At 46.6% G+C, this 18867-nt stretch overlaps 1 protein-coding gene across 2 annotated transcripts; it reads right to left on the reverse strand.

Moving 5' to 3' along the window:
* Nucleotides 1-2221: 2221 nt before the first annotated feature.
* On the reverse strand, nucleotides 2222-8135 carry IRX2 (iroquois homeobox 2). Of its 2 annotated transcripts, none has more exons than XM_052788585.1 (5): nucleotides 6720-7176; nucleotides 5538-5943; nucleotides 4314-5075; nucleotides 3517-3584; nucleotides 2222-2811 (listed from the first exon to the last, which is right to left on the reverse strand). In XM_052788585.1, the coding sequence occupies exons 2-4, from the start codon at nucleotides 5911-5913 to the stop codon at nucleotides 3541-3543; spliced, it is 1182 nt and encodes a 393-aa protein (XP_052644545.1). In that variant the 5' UTR covers nucleotides 5914-5943; nucleotides 6720-7176; the 3' UTR covers nucleotides 2222-2811; nucleotides 3517-3540. The 2 variants fall into 2 exon arrangements, with proteins under 2 accessions (XP_052644545.1, XP_052644544.1); XM_052788584.1 differs by lacking the exon at nucleotides 6720-7176 and adding an exon at nucleotides 7784-8135 and having other exon boundaries at nucleotides 2227-2811.
* Between the last annotated feature and the right edge of the window lie 10732 nt (nucleotides 8136-18867).

Here is an 18867-nt window from a genome sequence, read left to right on the forward strand (position 1 = left end):
TCGTTATGAAATAAACCGTACGCAAAGTGATGCATTTTAGCGTTCATCCCTCTTTCTTGCTACACTGAAATAATCACGTTGTTTGTGCCAACAATCTAGCAAGGCTACGCTTTCCTCCTGCTTTCAATTTTGATTATTAAATCTCAAACGAGGTTGAATATGCAGTTCTTGCCCATTAATTTCTTGTTTAAAAAATAAGTTTATTTGCCAAATCATTTGGGTGTCGCCCATCTGCATCCATGAACCGTTCGTGAATTTCTCAGAGGATGAGAGAAGTCCATTGGGTTTTACATACATAGTGAATACTTAAAAGCGAGTTTTCCAAGTCTTTCTACTTTTCTTTCCAGAAAGAAATCCAGGTCTAAATACTAGCAAGGGTGGGTAAATTATGGAAATCTTTTATAAGTCTTTGGGCGTATAAACATCAAAGGAATGTCGTTAGCCTTTTTTAATCTCTGCCACGGCTTTTGGTTTTTACCAATTGAAATGTACACGTTGTGTCCAACAGAGACCTGGAACATAAAATGTGGGTGGTGGGGGCAGATGGAGTAGGAGCGAGAGTGGGGAAAAGAAAGTTCCGGCGTCTCCCCTGACATAAAAAGTCCCTCCGTAAAATCTTCCTAAAATGCACGGTGAAGACGGTCGAGGGTGATCATGGTAAATATTTGCATCCATATCCTATGCTAAATTGGAGGGAGAAAACTGAATTACTTCTTAGCTGTTTGTCTAATTGTACTACAGGCTGCACGCAGATACAATTGCATTTTACCTCAATGAAAAACAGGATGTTACAGGAGCAGAGAAGCATCATTCTACAAACAACATAAGAAGATGAGTAGGCCTCCAGCTGCAAAGATCTTCAGCGTTTTATATTTAGCTAGATGGATCCCAGAGTTTTCCAGAATTACAATATTAATTGCTGCCCTATCAGCTGAAAAACACATGCATTTTCTCAATCACGCAGATGTCTTTATAGGGGTAAAATACGAAGGGGGGTGGGTGGTGGTGGGGTGCAGGGGAAGATGGATCATGGGAATTGCGTATACGTATTTAAGAAAAACAGCTTCCTTTCCCCCTATTTAATATAATCACAACCTATTTCCTGACTCCAGACTGGCACGGCTCTTTATCCAGTTAACATTCCCAAGGCTGGTGCCTGGAGTATCTAAGATCACTTTCAAATGCCCTTTCTAACAAGACCTGAGCAAGAGGCCACTAATTTTCACTGAACAAAAAGCCACTGGAGAGAGATCCGTTTGTCAATATCAACTGGTCCAGCAATTTCCCATCTTCAGACACATCGGCCTATCTGAGCTGGCAGATGTTTAGACAAGATTTTATAAATTGTTCAATATCAGACCATAATGAACCCCAACTGACCATTCCAAAGCAGCTAAAAGCATTCAGGATCTCCCCTGCTGGGATCTAATAATGCTCTCACGCTGGAACATTATTAATCATGGAATAAAATAGATGAGCCTCTTGAAAAATAAGTGTATGATTGATTAAAGGGCAATCTAAGAAGCTATTATTCTTGTTTTATAACCGTAAGTTATATTCACTCAATTTATCTTTTGGGGAAAATAAATGATTTTTCGTTTCTTTTCTGAAATTATATTATATGAGGATTCCCATTATTTTACTAAAAATTAAAATGATTAGTTAGCTGATTTTATGAGCCCAGTCAAAGTGGATTTCCAACGAGACTGTAAAGATACGGTTTACTGAGATAAAGAAAAAGGGGGGGAAATCATAAAAAGCAGGAATTGGACTTTTTAATCTTTTTTATCTTTTTTTTTTTAAATGCCTTTGAGTATTTTAGCCAGAAGCAGAAACAAAGAAATTAGAAATAAGCCGTAGTTGATTATAAATCTTTTTTTTTTCCTAGAAATGGTGGATTTAAAGAATGTTAACTCAAATAAAGAGCTACTTCACACCCAATATAAATAGTTTATAAGAAACATGCATGTATTCACTCTCTCTACGCATATGCATGTATATATACAAATACGTATTTGCACACATGTGTGTATTTAAAGCTTAAGTATAACGGAACAACCCAGAAGGAATTAATTTATGCAAAGCATATCTTTGCAGCATATTTAAATTGCTTACTCATTTTATGGTCTAGGCTCTACCAGTGAAATTACAACTTTCGTCATTTTCTAAATAATAGATTATTATTTGGGGGGAAATGAACGAAAAACACCATATTGTTGCAGACTAGTCTGTTTTTATTTACAATTAGAGATATAAATTAGTAAAGAATTCTCGTTAAACAACCAAAGATTGTATAACCATCAACGTTTCAAATAAAAACCAGGCAAAATTTATTTACAAAAAGTTCAGATTCCATTGCAATACAACTTGCATAAATTACTAGAAGCTTTATATCGTTACAAAAATAAATATCAAATTTGTTTCCACTTTGTAAGGACTCAAGTTCTCCAATCACGTCTTTATTATCTCTACTGTATACATCTTTTACAAATAAATTTTACAATAAATCCTATCACACCTATCGAATATATACCGTGGCAATGAAGTGATCAATTCAAGATATCCTGAGAAAAACAGATCTGTTTTCAAAAGTCACACATACATTGGGGAAACTATACTATACCAGCAAACTCACATATGTCCAACAAAATTCTGGTTTAATAATTAGAGTCTGAAGATTTAATAGTGCTCTGTGGTCTTCTTTTATACAGTGGCACAAGATGTGATCCGGATTTAGAGATTTGTTATATATATTAGCTCGGGGAGAGATGATGGCTTGCTGACTTTTTTCAAAGCAATTGTGACACCTACCTGTGGACCAAGGAAAAAACCAGATCATCCAAAAATCCTTCAATTACACTCTAACACCATTAAACGGGGGGGGGGAGGAAAGGAAGTAAGGCAAAATTCTTACTCGCCTAATTTCTTCTAACAAAAGAATTAGTTGAAAAATATCGGCAAGGCGATTTTTTGTTGTTGTTGTTTATTTATCCCTAAATAGCGGAGGTATTAAAAGTGCCATTGCTATCTAGGCAAGAGGGAATTCACAGATAACATACCCTGCTTAAGATGCATGTCGGTCTCTAATAATTGTCCCTTTTTTATTTTAAATACACGGTCACTGCGTGAAGCCTCACTCAGAACGTGCAATTTTAGCACTGCCACGTGAGCACAAGCACTTTGCTTTTAAACAACAATAGCTTCAAAGATTTTTTTTTTTCCTAAAGCTTTCTTTCCGTAACATTTAAATAGCCCTTACGGCTTTGCCTTACACAAGCGAAGAGTATGCAAGGTGAGGGAACTGTCTAACCTGACTTTAAAATTAAGACAAACCCGCGAAAGAGAAGTCGTAATGAGAGGTTTTTAAAAAAAAACCAGCAGAAAAGAGTGTCTTACTTCGTAATCAGACTCTCAAGTAATGAAGCAAGAAATTAATGTTCAGCAAGTCTAGAACTGTGCAGCGTGTCTTAGACCTGATGCCAAATGATCAGTGTAATAGAAAATGTTCTCACTTACTTGCATTGCTGTGTGATTGCACTTCTATAGGTATGGTTGTACTCCTACTGTGCAGACTTCAGTGGGATCTGTCAAAATATAACCGTCAGTTAGTCACAGGACACAGCCAGCTAACTAGATTATACAGCGTGGGTAGGTCCCAACCCTCACTCGCGCAGAATTCGTAGCCAGGTCGTTTAAAAGGCTGGCCAATGTTTTATAATTGCCCCTACCTCGAGTGTTTTGTCAGAATAAGCTGACAATTATATTAGTGCAAAACTTCTCCTAAACTCCCCCCCCCCAAAAAAAACCAAACAACCAACCAAACCCAGTTAAAAATGTCACGCTCCACGGAATTTCACGTCCAAGGTCAGCAATCAGCTGAACCCAAAGCTGCAAAAACCCGTGAGGGTACTGGAAACAAAGAGAGCAAAACCAGTTTGTCAAAAAAAAATTAAAAAAAAAAATAATTTACAGGCAATGACACCGGTGCTCTCTGGCTATCTTTGTGTGTAGCTTTCCTTTAAAAAAATGACTTTTAAAAGCTGCGCCTGCAGCCTGCGAGCCTGACCTACGAGTCGTCTTTTACATTTCCTCGCTCGGTTCTTAGAGGCAGGTGTCGATGGGACGGCGGCACGCCGGTTTTTTACTCCCCCGGTTACACTATTGCCCGTCTTGACCCGGTGGCAGCGGTGACAGTGCGCTCTGTTTTCTCCAGAGAAGGTTTCGGTATTTACAGCGTCTAAAGGACCGGGACGGGTCGGGGAAGGAGGGCGAGGGAGGAGGGGGGAAGAAAGCGGCAAAACCAAGTCACCTACCTTTCTTAGAGTCATAACTAGAGGGCCTGTAATGCTGTTCTAGCTGGTTAGTGATGGTTTTCAAAGAGTCACTGCTCTGCTTGTGGACAGAGCTGGCGTTTAGGACAGTCTGACTTAGTCCCTCGTTTGAAGCCACTGCCGCGGAGTTGTATCTCAGGATTCCCTGGCTCTGGAGAGCGTTAAAGTTCCCATAGTTTGTATAATTGCTATAAAAAGGTGAGGTGTAATAAATATGCCTCCCCAGGAGGGAGGAGGGCGAGTAGGCAGCGCTGTGCGGGGCGGAGGCGGGGGTGGCCGAGGAGAGCGGCGCAGCCTGGCACCCTTGGCCCAGGCTCTGGCTCTTGAGGTCCGAGGTGGCGATTTCGGCCAGCGACCAGAGCTTGGGCTTGCTGGCCGGCGTCGGGGGACCGGGGGAGGCGCGGCCGCCCAGCGCCGCCTTGCTGGCGCTGCGGGCGGCGTCGGCGTGCGGGTGGCCGAGGAGCGGGGCCTCCACGGCGGCCAGCGGCGAGGAGGTGGCTGGCTTGGCCGGCGGGTCGCGCTCCCCGCCGCCGCCGCCGCCGTCGTCTTCCTCGATGTCCTCCTCCTCCTCCTCCTCCTCGTCCTCCTCCTCCTCTTCCTCCTCCTCCTCGATGTCCTCGTACTTGTCCTTGCACTCCGAGCCCGACTCGCAGAGGGGGTCGCCCGCTCGGCAGGGCAGCTTCTCGCCGTCCGACTCGGCCGAGCAGGAGTGGTCCGTCAGCGAGTCCACTTGCAAGCTGATCCCTGCAAGGGTCCGCCGGGCACAGAAAGGCAGAGTCAGGGCCGGGGGGGGGGTGTCGGGGGAGGGGGGGGAAGCGGGGAACGGGCGAGAAGCGAGCACGGCCACCGCCACCGCCGCCGCGGCGGGCGGGGAGACGCCAGCCGTCCCGGCCGTTTCCCTGCAATCCCCGTTTCCAGGAGCATCCCTCCCCACGGGCTGGCTCCGCCGCGGCACCCCGCACCGCACCGCCCCGCCTGCCCCCCGCCCCGGCCACCGGCACTGCGCGGCCGCAAGCGCCCGGAGGAGACGGGACGGGACATCTTTTGGGGGTCCCTTTTGTTAAACGCCGCCCCCACCCCCCCCAAACACACACACACACACACACCCACACACCCCTTCCCCGCTGCCCCACTCCCGGAGGGGGGGGACGCGACGGGGCGGGATGGGGGCCACCCCGCCGCGGCCGCGGTCAGCCCGGCGCCCACCTTCGTCCTCCGCGGAGGTTTCGTTGCTTTCGGGCATCTTGTCGGGACTCTCCTCTTTAGTCCTCGCCCCGTCGCCTTCGTCGTCGTCCTCGTCCTCGCTCTTGTTCCGCGGGGCCCAGGTCATCTTGTTCTCCTTCTTGAGCCGCCGGCGGGCGTTGGCGAACCAGGTGGAGACCTGGGTGAGGGTCATCTTGGTGATGATGGCCAGCATGATCTTCTCGCCCTTGGTGGGGTAGGGGTTCTTGCGGTGCTCCTGCAGCCAGGCCTTCAGCGTGGCCGTGGCGTCGCGGGTGGCGTTTTTCCTGTACGCGGGGTCGTTGAGCTGGTAGGGGTAGGCAGGGCTGCCGTACGGGTGGTAGCTGATGGCTCCGGTCATCCCCGTCGTATGGGCGTCGTAAGGGGAGCCCTGGACAGAACAAAACGGTGGGGTTGGCAATTTGTTATTGCTGATAGCCATTAGTAAGTTGTCAAGGCGAGATCGGCGGTTATATTTGTATTTCCCCGGGATGGTGTCTTGTATCCATATTCTATGAGGGGGAGAAGCAGCACCCAAAGGCCATTAAGTTGCGATTCCCCCCCCCCCTTCCTCCGCCCAGCACACAGACACAGGCACACGCGCTTAAAATCGGCGATGTTTTAATCTTTCCGACTAATTTCAGCTCCTTGTAATTGAATATTTCCCAATATAATTTTTGAACGGCGTAGACATTTTAAAGGCCCTACAGGTAGTGTCTTGATATCTACATTTCTCTCAAAGGTTCAAAAGATGTTTCCTTTTTTGCTATAGAAAATACAACAAAGCCGCCACTTAGCAATTCACTGCACTAATGCATTGCAAATCCAATTTGCAAATCAGAAGATATGCACCGTTTCGAATTGTTCAAATGCGATGTAATTAGCATTTTAATTCGCCCTTTAACGTTTAAATTGCGCTTATTTAAGGCTGCATAATGCAAGAAAAGTTAAAGATATCGCTAAGGAACTCGCTAACTTTCAGCACGTCTCTGAATCCCACAGATCGGCGAGGCACGGGCGCAACATCACCCAATATCCCGCACAGTTCACAACCTCGCTGCAACTTCCAGCCACTCGCCTACCGCTTCCCAACAGGAAAAACAAGCAAGCGAGATCCTCAGATCTTCTATACCACCCCGAAAAAAGCCTGCGCGACCATTTATGCACCGTATTTTACAGACACAAAGCAAGTAGTTTCCCTGTCACTTTGCAGGGCGAGAGAACTACCCCCGCTGCCGTCCCCTCCTAGGATCTCGCCAGCGGCTCCGGTCTCAAATTCCGGGCACAGGTCTTTGTGTGTACGGACTAGATACGGGTCTGACTCTGTGTGTGTGTGTTTATAAAACTATATAATCATCTAGACGTGCCGTTTCTTTATATAGTTTATGGTTTTATTTATATAGTTTATGCACAGAATACACACACACGCAATTGCAAACGCTCCTTTTAACTAATAAGAAGAAAGTGAAATCCGAAACTGCGGCCACCACAACCATCTTGGGCTTAAGCGAAGCTCACAGATCGCAAACAGATGCTCCTTTTCATTCCTAAAATCCAGTTAAACCATTAGCACAAAACACACTGAAAGTAAATAAAACCACACGGGGATAAAGCCCGCAGCGCCTCTAAACACCGACTTAAAAAGCGAGGGGAAAAAAGAGAAAAGAAGAAAAAAAAAAAGAAAAGAAAAAAAGAAACCCTCCCCTATACTACCACAGCGAAAAGAAAAAAAAAAAAAGAGAAAGCGGGGGGGAGGGGGGGGGCGAGAATTGAAAGCATCCAACCCAACTGCCTGAGACGATCCGTATTTCTTTAACCAGGGCGCCCGCACGGCTCCGCGAACCGCGGGGCAAGCCCGGGTCCCAGGCCCGCCGGCACCGCGCTCGGCCGGGGCGCGGAGAGAGGCGGCGTCCCGGCCCCGGCCCCGGCCCCGGTCCCGGTCTCGGTCCCGGTCCCGGTCTCGGTCTCGGCCCCGGCCCCGGCCCCGGCCCCGGCCCGCCGATCCGCTCCGCTCCGCTCCGCCCGGCCCGGCTCGGCTCGGCTCCGCTCCGCCCGGCTCCGGCGGCCCCGGCCGGGCTGCGAGGCGGCGGCGGCGGCGGTGCGGGAGCGGCCGGCTGTGCGGCGTGGTGTCGGGGGGCTGATGGTGAGTGTGTGAGGAGAGAGGCTGAAGATGATGAGGATGAGAATGCGGATGCTAATGAAGAAGGAGAGGGTTTCTCTTCGGTAGTTACCATGTAGGAGGGGAATCCCGTGGCGGGGTCTGTGGAGTACTGGAGCGGGCTGGTGAAGCCTGTGGCCGCCGCCTGGGCGGTGAAAGCTGCCGATCCCGGGTAAGGGCTGAACGCCGATCCCGACGAAGACCTGGCCAGCTCCTCGCTCCTGGGGGCCGCCAGCGCCGACGCCCCGTACGCCGGGCAGGAGTACAGAGCCAGCGAGCCGGGGGGCTGGTAGAGGTAACCCTGAGGATAGGACATGGCTTGCACTGGCGTGCACAGGAGCAGGGAGGGGGCGAGGGTGACCGGCCCTGCTGCTGCCGCTGCTCCTGGCGCTGCTTTCGTGCTCTCCCTCTCTCCCGCCCTCCCTCCCTCCTCTCCCTCTCCCTCTCCCTCTCTCTCTCTCTCTCTCTCTCCCCCTCCCCGGTTGGCTCTGTGCAGTTATGTAGAGAATCAGAATTGTTATATGCTCCCCCCCATGCGCACCCGGTCAGAATAAAAACAAACAGGAGGGAAAGAAAAAAAAAAAGAAAGAAAAAAAAAAAAGAACACCCCCCCAAAAGGGAAAATAAATCGAGCGGTCAGAAATCTAACCGGGAGGGGAAGGGCATCTGGGAGAGACGGAAGAGGAGAGGGTTAATAAAAAGAGAAAGGGAGCGAGAAAGGGAAAGGACCAGAAGGGGAGAGGGGGAGAGAGAGGGGGAGAGAGAGAAGCGAGCCCCCGAAATCAGAAAAGTGGCTGCTGCATATGGAGTTCTCCCAGCCAGCCAGCCAGCTCCCCCAGCGCCTGCGAGCCTGTATTTTGGGGGAAGTATAGAGTCTGAAGTGAAGAGTTGAGGGAAGGAGCACTCGAGTTTCTGAGGGACATTGGAAAACAGAGCTGTCCGTCACCGCCGCTCATCTGCATAGCGCGCCGGGCCCGCCCCCTCCCGCTCCGGCCCCGTCTCCTCCCGCGGCCGGCAGGCAGGCAGGCAGGCAGGCAGGCAGCGAAGGCAGGCAGGCAGGCAGGCAGCGAAGGCAGGCTTTGTAATGCAAGCCAGCCTCTCCGACTGCGAGCACACTGCTGAAGCCAAACGATGATACTGCTCATCAGCTCCTCTCCGGACTCGCGGAGCCATAAATACTCTTTCGTACACTCTCGATTACACCCCCCCCCCCCTCCTTCTCTCCCTCTTTCTACACCCAGGCGGGGAGCAGAAAAGAATATGTATTCTAAATATATGCATCCCTTCTTCACACACGGCTCTTAGCTGCGTGCATTTGCACGCGTGTGGGCACGCCGGGCCAGGCTTGAGGGAGCTGGGCAGTGTGCAAGGGAAAAACACTTTGTCAAAAGTACTGCCCTATATGGTAGGAAAGGAGAGAGACTGCTCAAATCACCACGGCCAGGATCGGGCTGTTCCTGGCAGCGAGAGCTTTAGAGTTTTGTTAAGTAGTCAAGATCTAGTCGTGGAGCGCGTTTGCAAATGAAGGGGGAAAAGAAAAAAAAAAAAAATAGAAATCCCCTCATCTTTCTTTCATTTCTATTCTTCCTGGTCTGGTGCGTGGGGAAGAGGCCTGGGTGACTCCTTCCGGGGGGCTAGCTGCTTCCCCCCCCCCTTCCCCCCTTTTGCAGTTCAGATAAATCTCTCCTGGAATACGATCACGATGTAATTAATTTCCCAAATAACGTAATCTCTTCCTTTGCCCCCTCCCTTCGGCCCTGGCCACCATCAGCCATCTATCTAGCCATCGCCAGCTCCCCTCTGGTTATGGGAGGACGGGACGAAGGCACCGCTCTTTTCTCCTCAGTGCAAACATCACTAAACACACGCATGTGGCGCGTAAGGCTTCTTTTTTTTTTCCCTCCTTTTTTTTTTTTTGTATGTGCGTGTGTTTTTAATGATTAGTCCAGACGGACCCTTCAGAAACCGGCGCTGAACCGCCCGCACCCGAGCTCCGGCCTTTGCCTCCCACGACGAGGCGCGGAGTGGGTCGGCGCAGCCGACGGTCCCCTGTGTGTGTCCCCCCCCCCCGATCCCACCCGCGGCGGTACGGGGGCTTCCCCCCCCCCCGGCATTCCCCCCAGCCCCGGGGTAAGGCGTTGGGCCCTGCCAACCCCACGGAGGAGCGCTAGGCCGCTCCGCGCCTCCCGCTCCGCACCTGCGGCCCGCAACGCCGCCGCCCCGGCGGGGTAGGGGCAGGCCGGTAGGTCGGGACGGGGCCACCGGGTTGGAAGGCACCGCCGTTACCTGCAAGCCTTTCACCGGTTTAGCAGCCCGGGAAGAGGTGGGGGAGAAAAAAAAACAGCAAAAAAAAAATTAAAAAAAATAGTTTCGGCGCTTACAAAAAAAAAAAGAGGCAAAAATGTTCATCAAACCGTGTGGTTTATTTTTCCAACGTCTGCGAGTGGGCACTTATCCCGTGTTTACGGCCGACCTCTTCATGGCATACCTCAGGTAATTTCAGTTAGGTTGGGTGGGGAAGAGGCATCTGGTGAGGTACGCCGGGGAATCGGCTCCTCACCGACAGCAGGAGAGACGGCAATAGCCGAAGGATTGCGGGTTAGCCGGGCAGCCTATTGTTAATCAATTAAACATGCAGCTAATAAAAAAAATACACTTCGAGAAGCCGTTTCAATAGCCTCGCGGAGACAGCGGGGAAAATGCCGTACTGAAACCACCGTCAAGTATCGGGATGCGCACGCTGTCTGAAGCAATCCGAGCTTTCCATTTTCTTTTTCTATCTGATTTTTATTATTATTATTTCTTTCCCTTCCTCTCCTCCTCTTCTGTGAAACCCACATACCAGTTTACCCCTGCCCCTGCACGCAGCAGTAGAGATCTGGCCACCAGACACACCGGCTTAATTCCTATCCAGATCCATCAGCTGGCCTGTGGAAAAGGCAACCCTTAAAAAAACAGGTGAGGGGGAGGAGGTTAACACCAACAGGTATTTCTTGTCATTAACTCCCGACTTCCTGATAAGAGAGTGATAAACAACTGGTAAACTCAGTGCAACAGATTACAGAAAAGACATTTTGCTTCCCTGCTTGGTGATTAATGCGCATATATTAAATAAAAATAGAAACTCTAAAACCAAGAGCTTTATATAAAACACATTCATATTTCAGTAGTTCTATGGAATAATCGATATCATGCGATTACATCTGAATAGTCAATCCCTGTGTTCCGCAGACCGATTTCTAAGTATATGAGCTCTGCTTCCGAACGGAGCAGCAGCTGGAGAGCTGAGAATGCAAAATTAATTATAACATTATAAAGTCATACATGAATCTCTCTAAGTCAACCTGCATGCCTTGCAAAATGTGCTATACTCTCTGCATTTTTATTTGGGAAGCCAAGTCTCTTCTTTGCCAGCAGGAGTGGTGTAAGTAAGTGTTTATCTACGCGAATTGATTGCTTTTAGTTCCTCCTCTTTAATAATTAGTGGAACAATACAGATTGGGAATACAATGGCCGTTGTGTTTACATTATAACAAGGGATTAATGCTATTAAGTGAGTGTTACAGTTATGACCTGGGAAGAGTACTTAAATAAATACCGTCATCCCAGGAGAATTGATATAATTCAGTTCAGAGTGTGTGTAGATACGCACAGACACACACGAGAGATACAAATCTCCATACATATCTACACGCATATACATATGTTATACACGCTAGGTATACGTGCCCGTCCGTGCAAAATGTAGGTGCTGTTTTTGCCTCCGTCTGCACGTCTTTCCTCTAGGAAAATACGTTTTTGTGATTCTGGTGGGAGGAATGTTTGAATCGGGGACATTGCTCCCCTTCCCCCAAACACAAAGAGCAACAGATTATATTTCTGATGCTTTAATTTGTACAGTCCAAAAATATTGTTTTATATACAGAAACGGGGTTAATTTCGCAATCAGAGATTAATGGAGTAAAATATTATCATTTCAAAAGACAAGTTCTTGCGTTGATTCGATTTGCATAATTTTTGTAGGGCTTCAGAAAGGAATGGATTTACCCACTGCAAGGAGACGGTACGCATTTTATTACAAGTAGTACACCACTAATTTGACTCTGCACAATGTGGAGAACGAATAGCTAGTGGGGTCATTTAAATATAGCTGGCGAAGACTTTGCGATAAACAAACCAGAAAACCGTGTCAATAACGTTTTTAAATACCGGTCAGGGTACGTGGCTGTCTTTAACTTCTTCTCGGAGTTATCTCTGTTTGATTTGAATGCCTTTCGCAGGAGAGAGGTTTTTCATCTGCCTGGCTCCACCGCCGAAATCTAATTTTCCCATAGTACTACCCGTTACTAATAAAAAGCCGTCCAACTTGCGCTGTTAAACAGTAGAACAGTATTACATGCACTTTTTATTGGTAATAGCTGTGGCAAATTAACATGCCTACACAGAGACATTAAGACTTTACACACTACGTTTTTATTTGAATAATCTATTCATTAGTTCAGCGTTTACCTTCCCAGATTTTAAGCGGTGCTTTCGCCTTGTCTTCTTTAATTCAGTTTGCTCCAGCACAGCTGAGAAGGTACTCGAGAGCCACCCCCCCCCTTTTTTTTTTTTTTTTTTTTTTTCCCCCCCCAGCTACCGCTCATTGCTGTCCTGGGAGACAGGTTTTGCGGTTTGTCATTTATTAGCTACATCTCCTTGCCCTAGTGACAAGAGGCTGAAGTTTTCGGGCGAGTGAAGTTGAAAGCCACGTCTGTGGGAACGGCCCCCGCTGCTGTGGGAGCGCTTGCTGGGGAGCAGCGGCTGCCTGCCCGGCTCTCGGCCGTCTGCCCGGTGGTCATTCACTCGGGACCCCGCTCCTCTCAGTGGTCCTCAGGTAAAATGGGAAAAACCCCAAGGAAATAAAAATCTCCTTGGCGTGAAGGAGAGGTTTCCCCGCCCGGGGAGGGCTCCCCGTGGGCCGGGGAGTCGCGCACGTCTATCGGCCGCACGATGCCAATTGCCCGATTGTCGTGACACCGGTCACGGCAACTTTTTAAGCAGAGCGAAGTGGAACTTGGTGGGGTTTGGAGATGTAACACAATGCGCAGCAGAAACGGTTTCCTGTGACATAACCACACAATGGTCTGGGAATGCTTTCTCCTTTCTCTCATGAAATGGGGGACCGCCACCATCTCCCGGAGACAACGACGTGAAATAATAGACTATTGTATTTAAAAATAACAAATGACACACGCATACTGTGCGAGCGGAGTTGTCCAGTTTTCTAGTAAAAGGAGCCCGTTTGACGAGGCTCTTTCCGAGCGAGGTGCTTTGCAGGAGCGACCTGGGCGAACGAGGGCAGACGGGGTGAGCCTTTTTTTTTTTTTTTTTTTTTTTTTTTGTCCCGGAGATCTGCTCACAGGGTTAAAGCCAAGAGCGGGGAAAAGAGCGAAGGAGAAAGGCAAAGAAAGAACTTTTTTTTCCCCATCTTCAGGAGAAAATCGTTAGTTCGAGCTGTGTGTGGGAGAGGGCGCTGTGGCAATGAATTCTCCAGCGCTGGCAGCGTCATTGTTTATGTAAGCTCCTTCCCTGAGGTTTCTTTTCCTATTTCAGTCATTACTTTTATTAACAATGAGATCTAACTGGCTCCCCGTGATACCTGCGCTAAAAGGTGGACTGTTTGCATGAGTTACGGTCACTTCTTTTCCCCTTATGCCATTTTTTCCCCTCCCTTTTCAGTTCGGTAAGAGGGTAATACTGTATTTCGTTTTCAAAATACACTGCAAGAAGGCTCTGCCCAGGGGAGAGCTGAGAATTTAGACGACTCTCTATAACACGCAAACGCGCACAAATAGACACATATGAGACATGCCCCTTGTTTGCAGCTTTTTTTTTTTTTTTTTCCTCCAGGGCGTCTGTGGCTTCGACATTTTGCACTAATAACGGGCCACGTCTTTACGAGGACTTAGCTCCCCCCTTTTGGGACGTTATTGGGGGGAATGTTTAAAATAACAAAGAGAAAGAAAACTAAAGCGGATCTCTAAAAAGCAGAGCTGAGGCTTAGAAAAGTTGCTTCCCATATGTCACACGGTTATTAAGAGTCTTAGTCATTTTCTGCTTAGGGAAATATAAGCAAATATGTATCCGTAAGTATAAGATAAAAGACCTCCAAAGCTTTCCCGGAGCCTGCTATTTTCACCTGAAAGGCAGGCCGTGTTTCTCAGGCGGAGAACAAGTGTACGATCCACAGGTGGGATAGTTCCTCCTTCTTAAGGGGGAAAGGGGAAAAAAAAAAAAAAAAAAAGACCCCCCCCCCCCCCCCCGAAATTAAATCAGCGTCTCTGCTTTTTGAAGGAGCCGCCGAGCAATCCGTGCGGTGGAGGCAGAGGCACGGAGGTCCCGCGTCTTTCCCCGAGGGGCTGGGAGCGGCGGCCGCCGCGCAGCCCCGCGGTAGCCCCGCGGAGCGACCTGCGCGCTGGGCCACCGCCTGCGCGGAGCCGCGGCCGCTTCTCGCAGCGCCTCGACTCGGTGTCGGTGCGAGGGGCACAGGGCAGCCCCCCCCCCAGTCCCTCCGTGTCGGGTTAAACCGGGGCTACCCCCCTCCACCGGCGGCGGGGAGGGGAAGGGCTGGGTCCGGGGGGGTCAGGCGGGGGCGAGGAGCCTCCCGGCCCGCATGGTGCCGGGGGGAAGAAGGGCTCCCCATCCATCTCCGGCTCCGCTGGAGCCAGGCGGTGGACACGACGTTTTTGCCTCTGGATTTTGTACTCGGCCGGCGTGTCTTTGGAAAGACTGCTTCAGAGTTTAGTGGGAGGCTGGATCCCTTCGGCGCCTGGTACATTTGAGAAGTGGGTGATGGACAGAGGAAAGGAAAAAGTGGGGACGATTTAACTGAAGGGTTGCTTTATTTAAAGGGCTTCCCTTGAAACGGATTCTTCCGACGCAGGAATAGTCAACAAGTGGGTTTGGGCACTTGGATGCCCAAGGAGCGCTGGCAGGCAGGCTCCTGGGAGTGCCTGTGTACAAACGGAGTTCTCCTGCTGCTTCCTCATACTTATGCCAGGGTTAAAATTGTTTTAGGCAATCTTGAAGTCACTGTGCCAGACCCTTTCCCTTTCTTGTAATTGCCATCATCTGTTTGATCACCGCTTTTGACACTAGAGAGCACCTGCTCACCTGCTTTGTGCTTTTCTCTCATTCATTCATACATTCATTCACCTCTGCATGTGTATATCTGTATGTGTACTCTTCATCTGTAGACCCAGAAACATATTTCTAGATCAAGCCTACCCCTCCCTGTCAAACCAGAAAGTCCTACTCTCTCCAATAAATAACCTTCCTGAACGATGAGACCTCTTTGTATCTATCTAAAACCAGGTAGTTTCCTTTCTCAGAACCATCAAAGATCCCCATTGTATGTTAGAGAGTCGTTCGAGGTTGCTGGTATATTTCCAAAAGCAGGCAGAAAAAAGACAGAAAAACTGCAGTCATACTCAGGAAAACTATTACGTATTCATGTGTTTAGTCATACCATGAGATACTAAAAAAAAAAAAATCTATTTGAAATTGATGCAGCATAGTTCACAACCATTCAGGTAGCTTTATAATAATTTTGCATTTTCTTCCATTAATGGGCAGAGTCAAGGGTAATTGAAGTTCTTAGTTTCATATTTTCCTTTAAATTGATATTTCCTCTATATCAATGTTGAACTTGCAGTGTTCTTTACATTTAGTTAAGGAATTACTACAAAATTCTTTCGTTTTGCTTTGGTTTTTTTTTCTTTATTCTTTACCTTCAAGCTTTACTCCAAGTTAGAGCCTTTGAATTTTGGGGGCAAGATTTCTCATACTACTAGTCCTTCATATATAAATGGTAAAGAAGAAACCCCCCAAATATTACTTTGAATACTGTTATGAGCGAAAAACACATAACGCTCTTCCTAACTTGTTAAAATATGCTATCTAGGTTTACTCATATGGTCTCACAGCTTTTCCTGGCTTTTTAGCAATGCTAGAGTAGACTGCCAGTTTACCTTCACATCACGTAAAGGAAGGGCAGACAGACCATCCGGCCCCTAACTTTTCAACCTGCGCAGATTTTAAGACACTTTTGTCTGGGGAAGGCTGGTCGCCAATTTGCCAATGAGAAGTCTAAACACAGTCATACATCTGACTCATTTCCATCAGCAGGAGCAAAGAATGAAAACTAGCTGAAAAGAAGAGTTGTGCTTTGATTCCTTCTGATATCAACATGGTTTTAAGAATGACATGAACTGTTGACTTCGTTGTGTGTTTGCCTATGCTCAGCACAATGGTGGGATCCTGTCATGGCTAAAATACTGTGTATAGGCTGACTCTTTGCTCTACAGAAGGTTTGGGGAGCTTGTATTTTTTTGCTAGTAGTAAGACATCTGGGAAAAAAAAAAAGCAGCTTGACAGAGGTCTTCTAAAAGATCTATGTTAAACTAATGCCAACACAAACTAATCAACAGATTTTCTTCAGTTTTCAGAAAGACATTTTATATTTAAAGTGTAGGTTCCAGGAGTTTAAAAGAACAAATCTCTTCATTCTTCTCAAGAGACAATGAATTCTGCTTTATGCAGCTCAGCCTTAAAACACATGACCTTTTAATGTATCTCGAAAAGGCAAGTAGTGAAATGATCCTTTTTTTCTTTTCTTGGATGTTCCCCAATTGCTAATTAGTGAAGTCCTAGAAGGTCATGACTCCTCTGCACTTTTGAACGTGGATTTTTGAAACTGTTGTTGAGAATTGTGTGACGTCATTATCTCACACACCAGAGGTACGCAATGTTTAAATTCTATTTCTCATGCAAATACACTGCCTGACTTTTTCATCTGGGAACCATTTGATGGAGTCCTTGTACGTGAAAGGTGGGAAGTGATAAGGATGGGAAGAAAAAACCAACTGATTAATCAGCAGCCTCCACTACAACATTTTGTCTCAAATAATTCTATCCTGGGTTCATAAAAACTTCTACAGTGTTCTGGTCTTCTAGTTTTTTAAAGCTGTTGGATTCTCAAAAGTAACCCAAAAGTTCCTCCCTTCCTCTCGCTCTTTCCCTTCCCTGCTGCCACTCCCTTACCTTCACTTAGCTGAGATTTTCTAGAAAGTAATGGTGTGCCAGACGCATCATGACTTGGCAACGGTGGACTTGCCTTTGTGCCCTTCACAACTGAATAATCTCACCAAAAGAACTATATGACCCGTTTCTTGTTGTTTGATCTTCAGTTCAATAGTCAGACACATCAGATATCCTTCACTATAGGTTTAGTGAAATTTCTTTATAAACTAACAAAACTTAATTCTGTAAATACACTGATTTAAGAAATTGTTCAGCACCACTCTTGTAACAATGTATAATAGGTTTTTGGTTTTGCATAAACACAATTGGTACAATATATGCACTTGCACATCAGTTAATTTCTTCTTTTTTTTTTTTTTTCAAGGATAGGTACTTAGTTTCTAACAGCTCCTGTGTTTCAGTTGAATTTATGCACCTTATCAGATTTGTGAACACTATCCACTAAAAATATTTCCATGAACTTGATTAAAAGTCATGTGTGAGGGGATAAAACATTAATTCTAACCCTCGTAAAAAAATATGGGTTATAAAGGAATCTTTTCCCTGTAAATGTGCTTGTTTCAAATACACAATTGAAAGAAGAAACAGTACATTCGATATGCCTTTTTTGTTGTTTTAATTGTTTGTTCTCGTTTTACCTGATTAATGGAATTGTCTCTTTCAGCTCTCTTAATTGATTTTTGTTTAACGGAGTTTGCTTAAAAAAATTGTTGGTCCACTAATGCTAGAAACTAATCTGTGACTTTTACTTGGGGCTAGTCTTTTAATATTCTTTTGCTTCCTCCCTTTTCCGCTTTAGTTGGCCACATACTGTCTACTAGATTTACTTTTCTTAAAGTCACCGCTCAGTATTTTGTCGGTGGAACATGTAGGCCACAATTGCTGCTTAGTTTTCAGGCTCACAATATCGGTCATAGAAAAACCCAGTGAAGTTTAAAAAAAAAAAGAAGAAAAGAATTCTTTCATCAACATTCCAGATTACTCTTTAACATCACGTAGGAGATCAAGACTCCGTAATACCAGGTGCAGCACAAACGCACAGCTAAAAGGACTGTTCCTAACCTACGCAGTAAATAGAACACATATATACGAATACTAGTGGGGAGGTAGTAATGCTAATAGACTTTTACAGATCTGTCAGTAAGTTTAGAAATACAAATTACATTTTTCAACTTAAGACTTTCAGCATGAATTAGGTCATAAAAAAAGGTGACAAGCACGGAAGAGTCAAGGAAAATAGTAATAGGTGAAGGGCCGCAGAAGCAATCGACTTTTCCAGCCAAGAGGCAGGATCAAGCACACAGCAGGACTGGACTGGTATAGGTAACCACTGAGCGTACACGCGAGGTGAAACTTCACGCAGAACGAGCCACGTGACAGGGACCAAATTAGAGACATCCACTTGTCATATTGGTCATAATGAAGCTTTACACAAGTGACTAGATGATAAAGGAAGGATTCTGTGTTGCTCCTCTCTGCTTGAGCAAACAAAATGAGACCCTTGAACTTCAGTGTCTGAGGTTGGGCAAGAATGATCTCTTCGTGGACTGACTATGTTTTTGTCTCTTCATATCTTAAAGCATACGAAAGCATCAGCAATGAGACTGTTCTCTCTGCTACTTTTGTTAGAACTGTATCATGATTTCCTTCATGCAGCATTTGTATTTCACGATTTTAGCTAATCTGTCGCATTCCATTATTGACATTTACAGCAAAGCTCTTTTAAATTAGCTCTTTAGAGTACTTTGGAACCGATCACTTGATCTTTCTTGGTTCTTTAAAACACACCTGGGTGTCAACAGCAACATGAGAGGAAATTCAGCTGAGGGACCAAAGCTTGGAGTCCACAGCAAGAGGAGGTAGATTGTTACTTTGGCAACTATACTTGAATATTCTGCACTTCTAAACGTTATGTTTTTATCGAGCTTCACAATTAAAAATTGCTTTTCTTTTGTACATGTTATGCGGTGTGATATATAACTCTAGATTTCAGCAGAATAATATGAAGAAGTTCTATCAAATAAGATACATACGACAAAAATTAGTTTCAAGCATTAGAGCACACCCTGTTTC

Source organism: Harpia harpyja, chromosome 5 (genome assembly GCF_026419915.1).
Source record: "Harpia harpyja isolate bHarHar1 chromosome 5, bHarHar1 primary haplotype, whole genome shotgun sequence".
NCBI classification, from domain to species: domain Eukaryota; kingdom Metazoa; phylum Chordata; class Aves; order Accipitriformes; family Accipitridae; genus Harpia; species Harpia harpyja.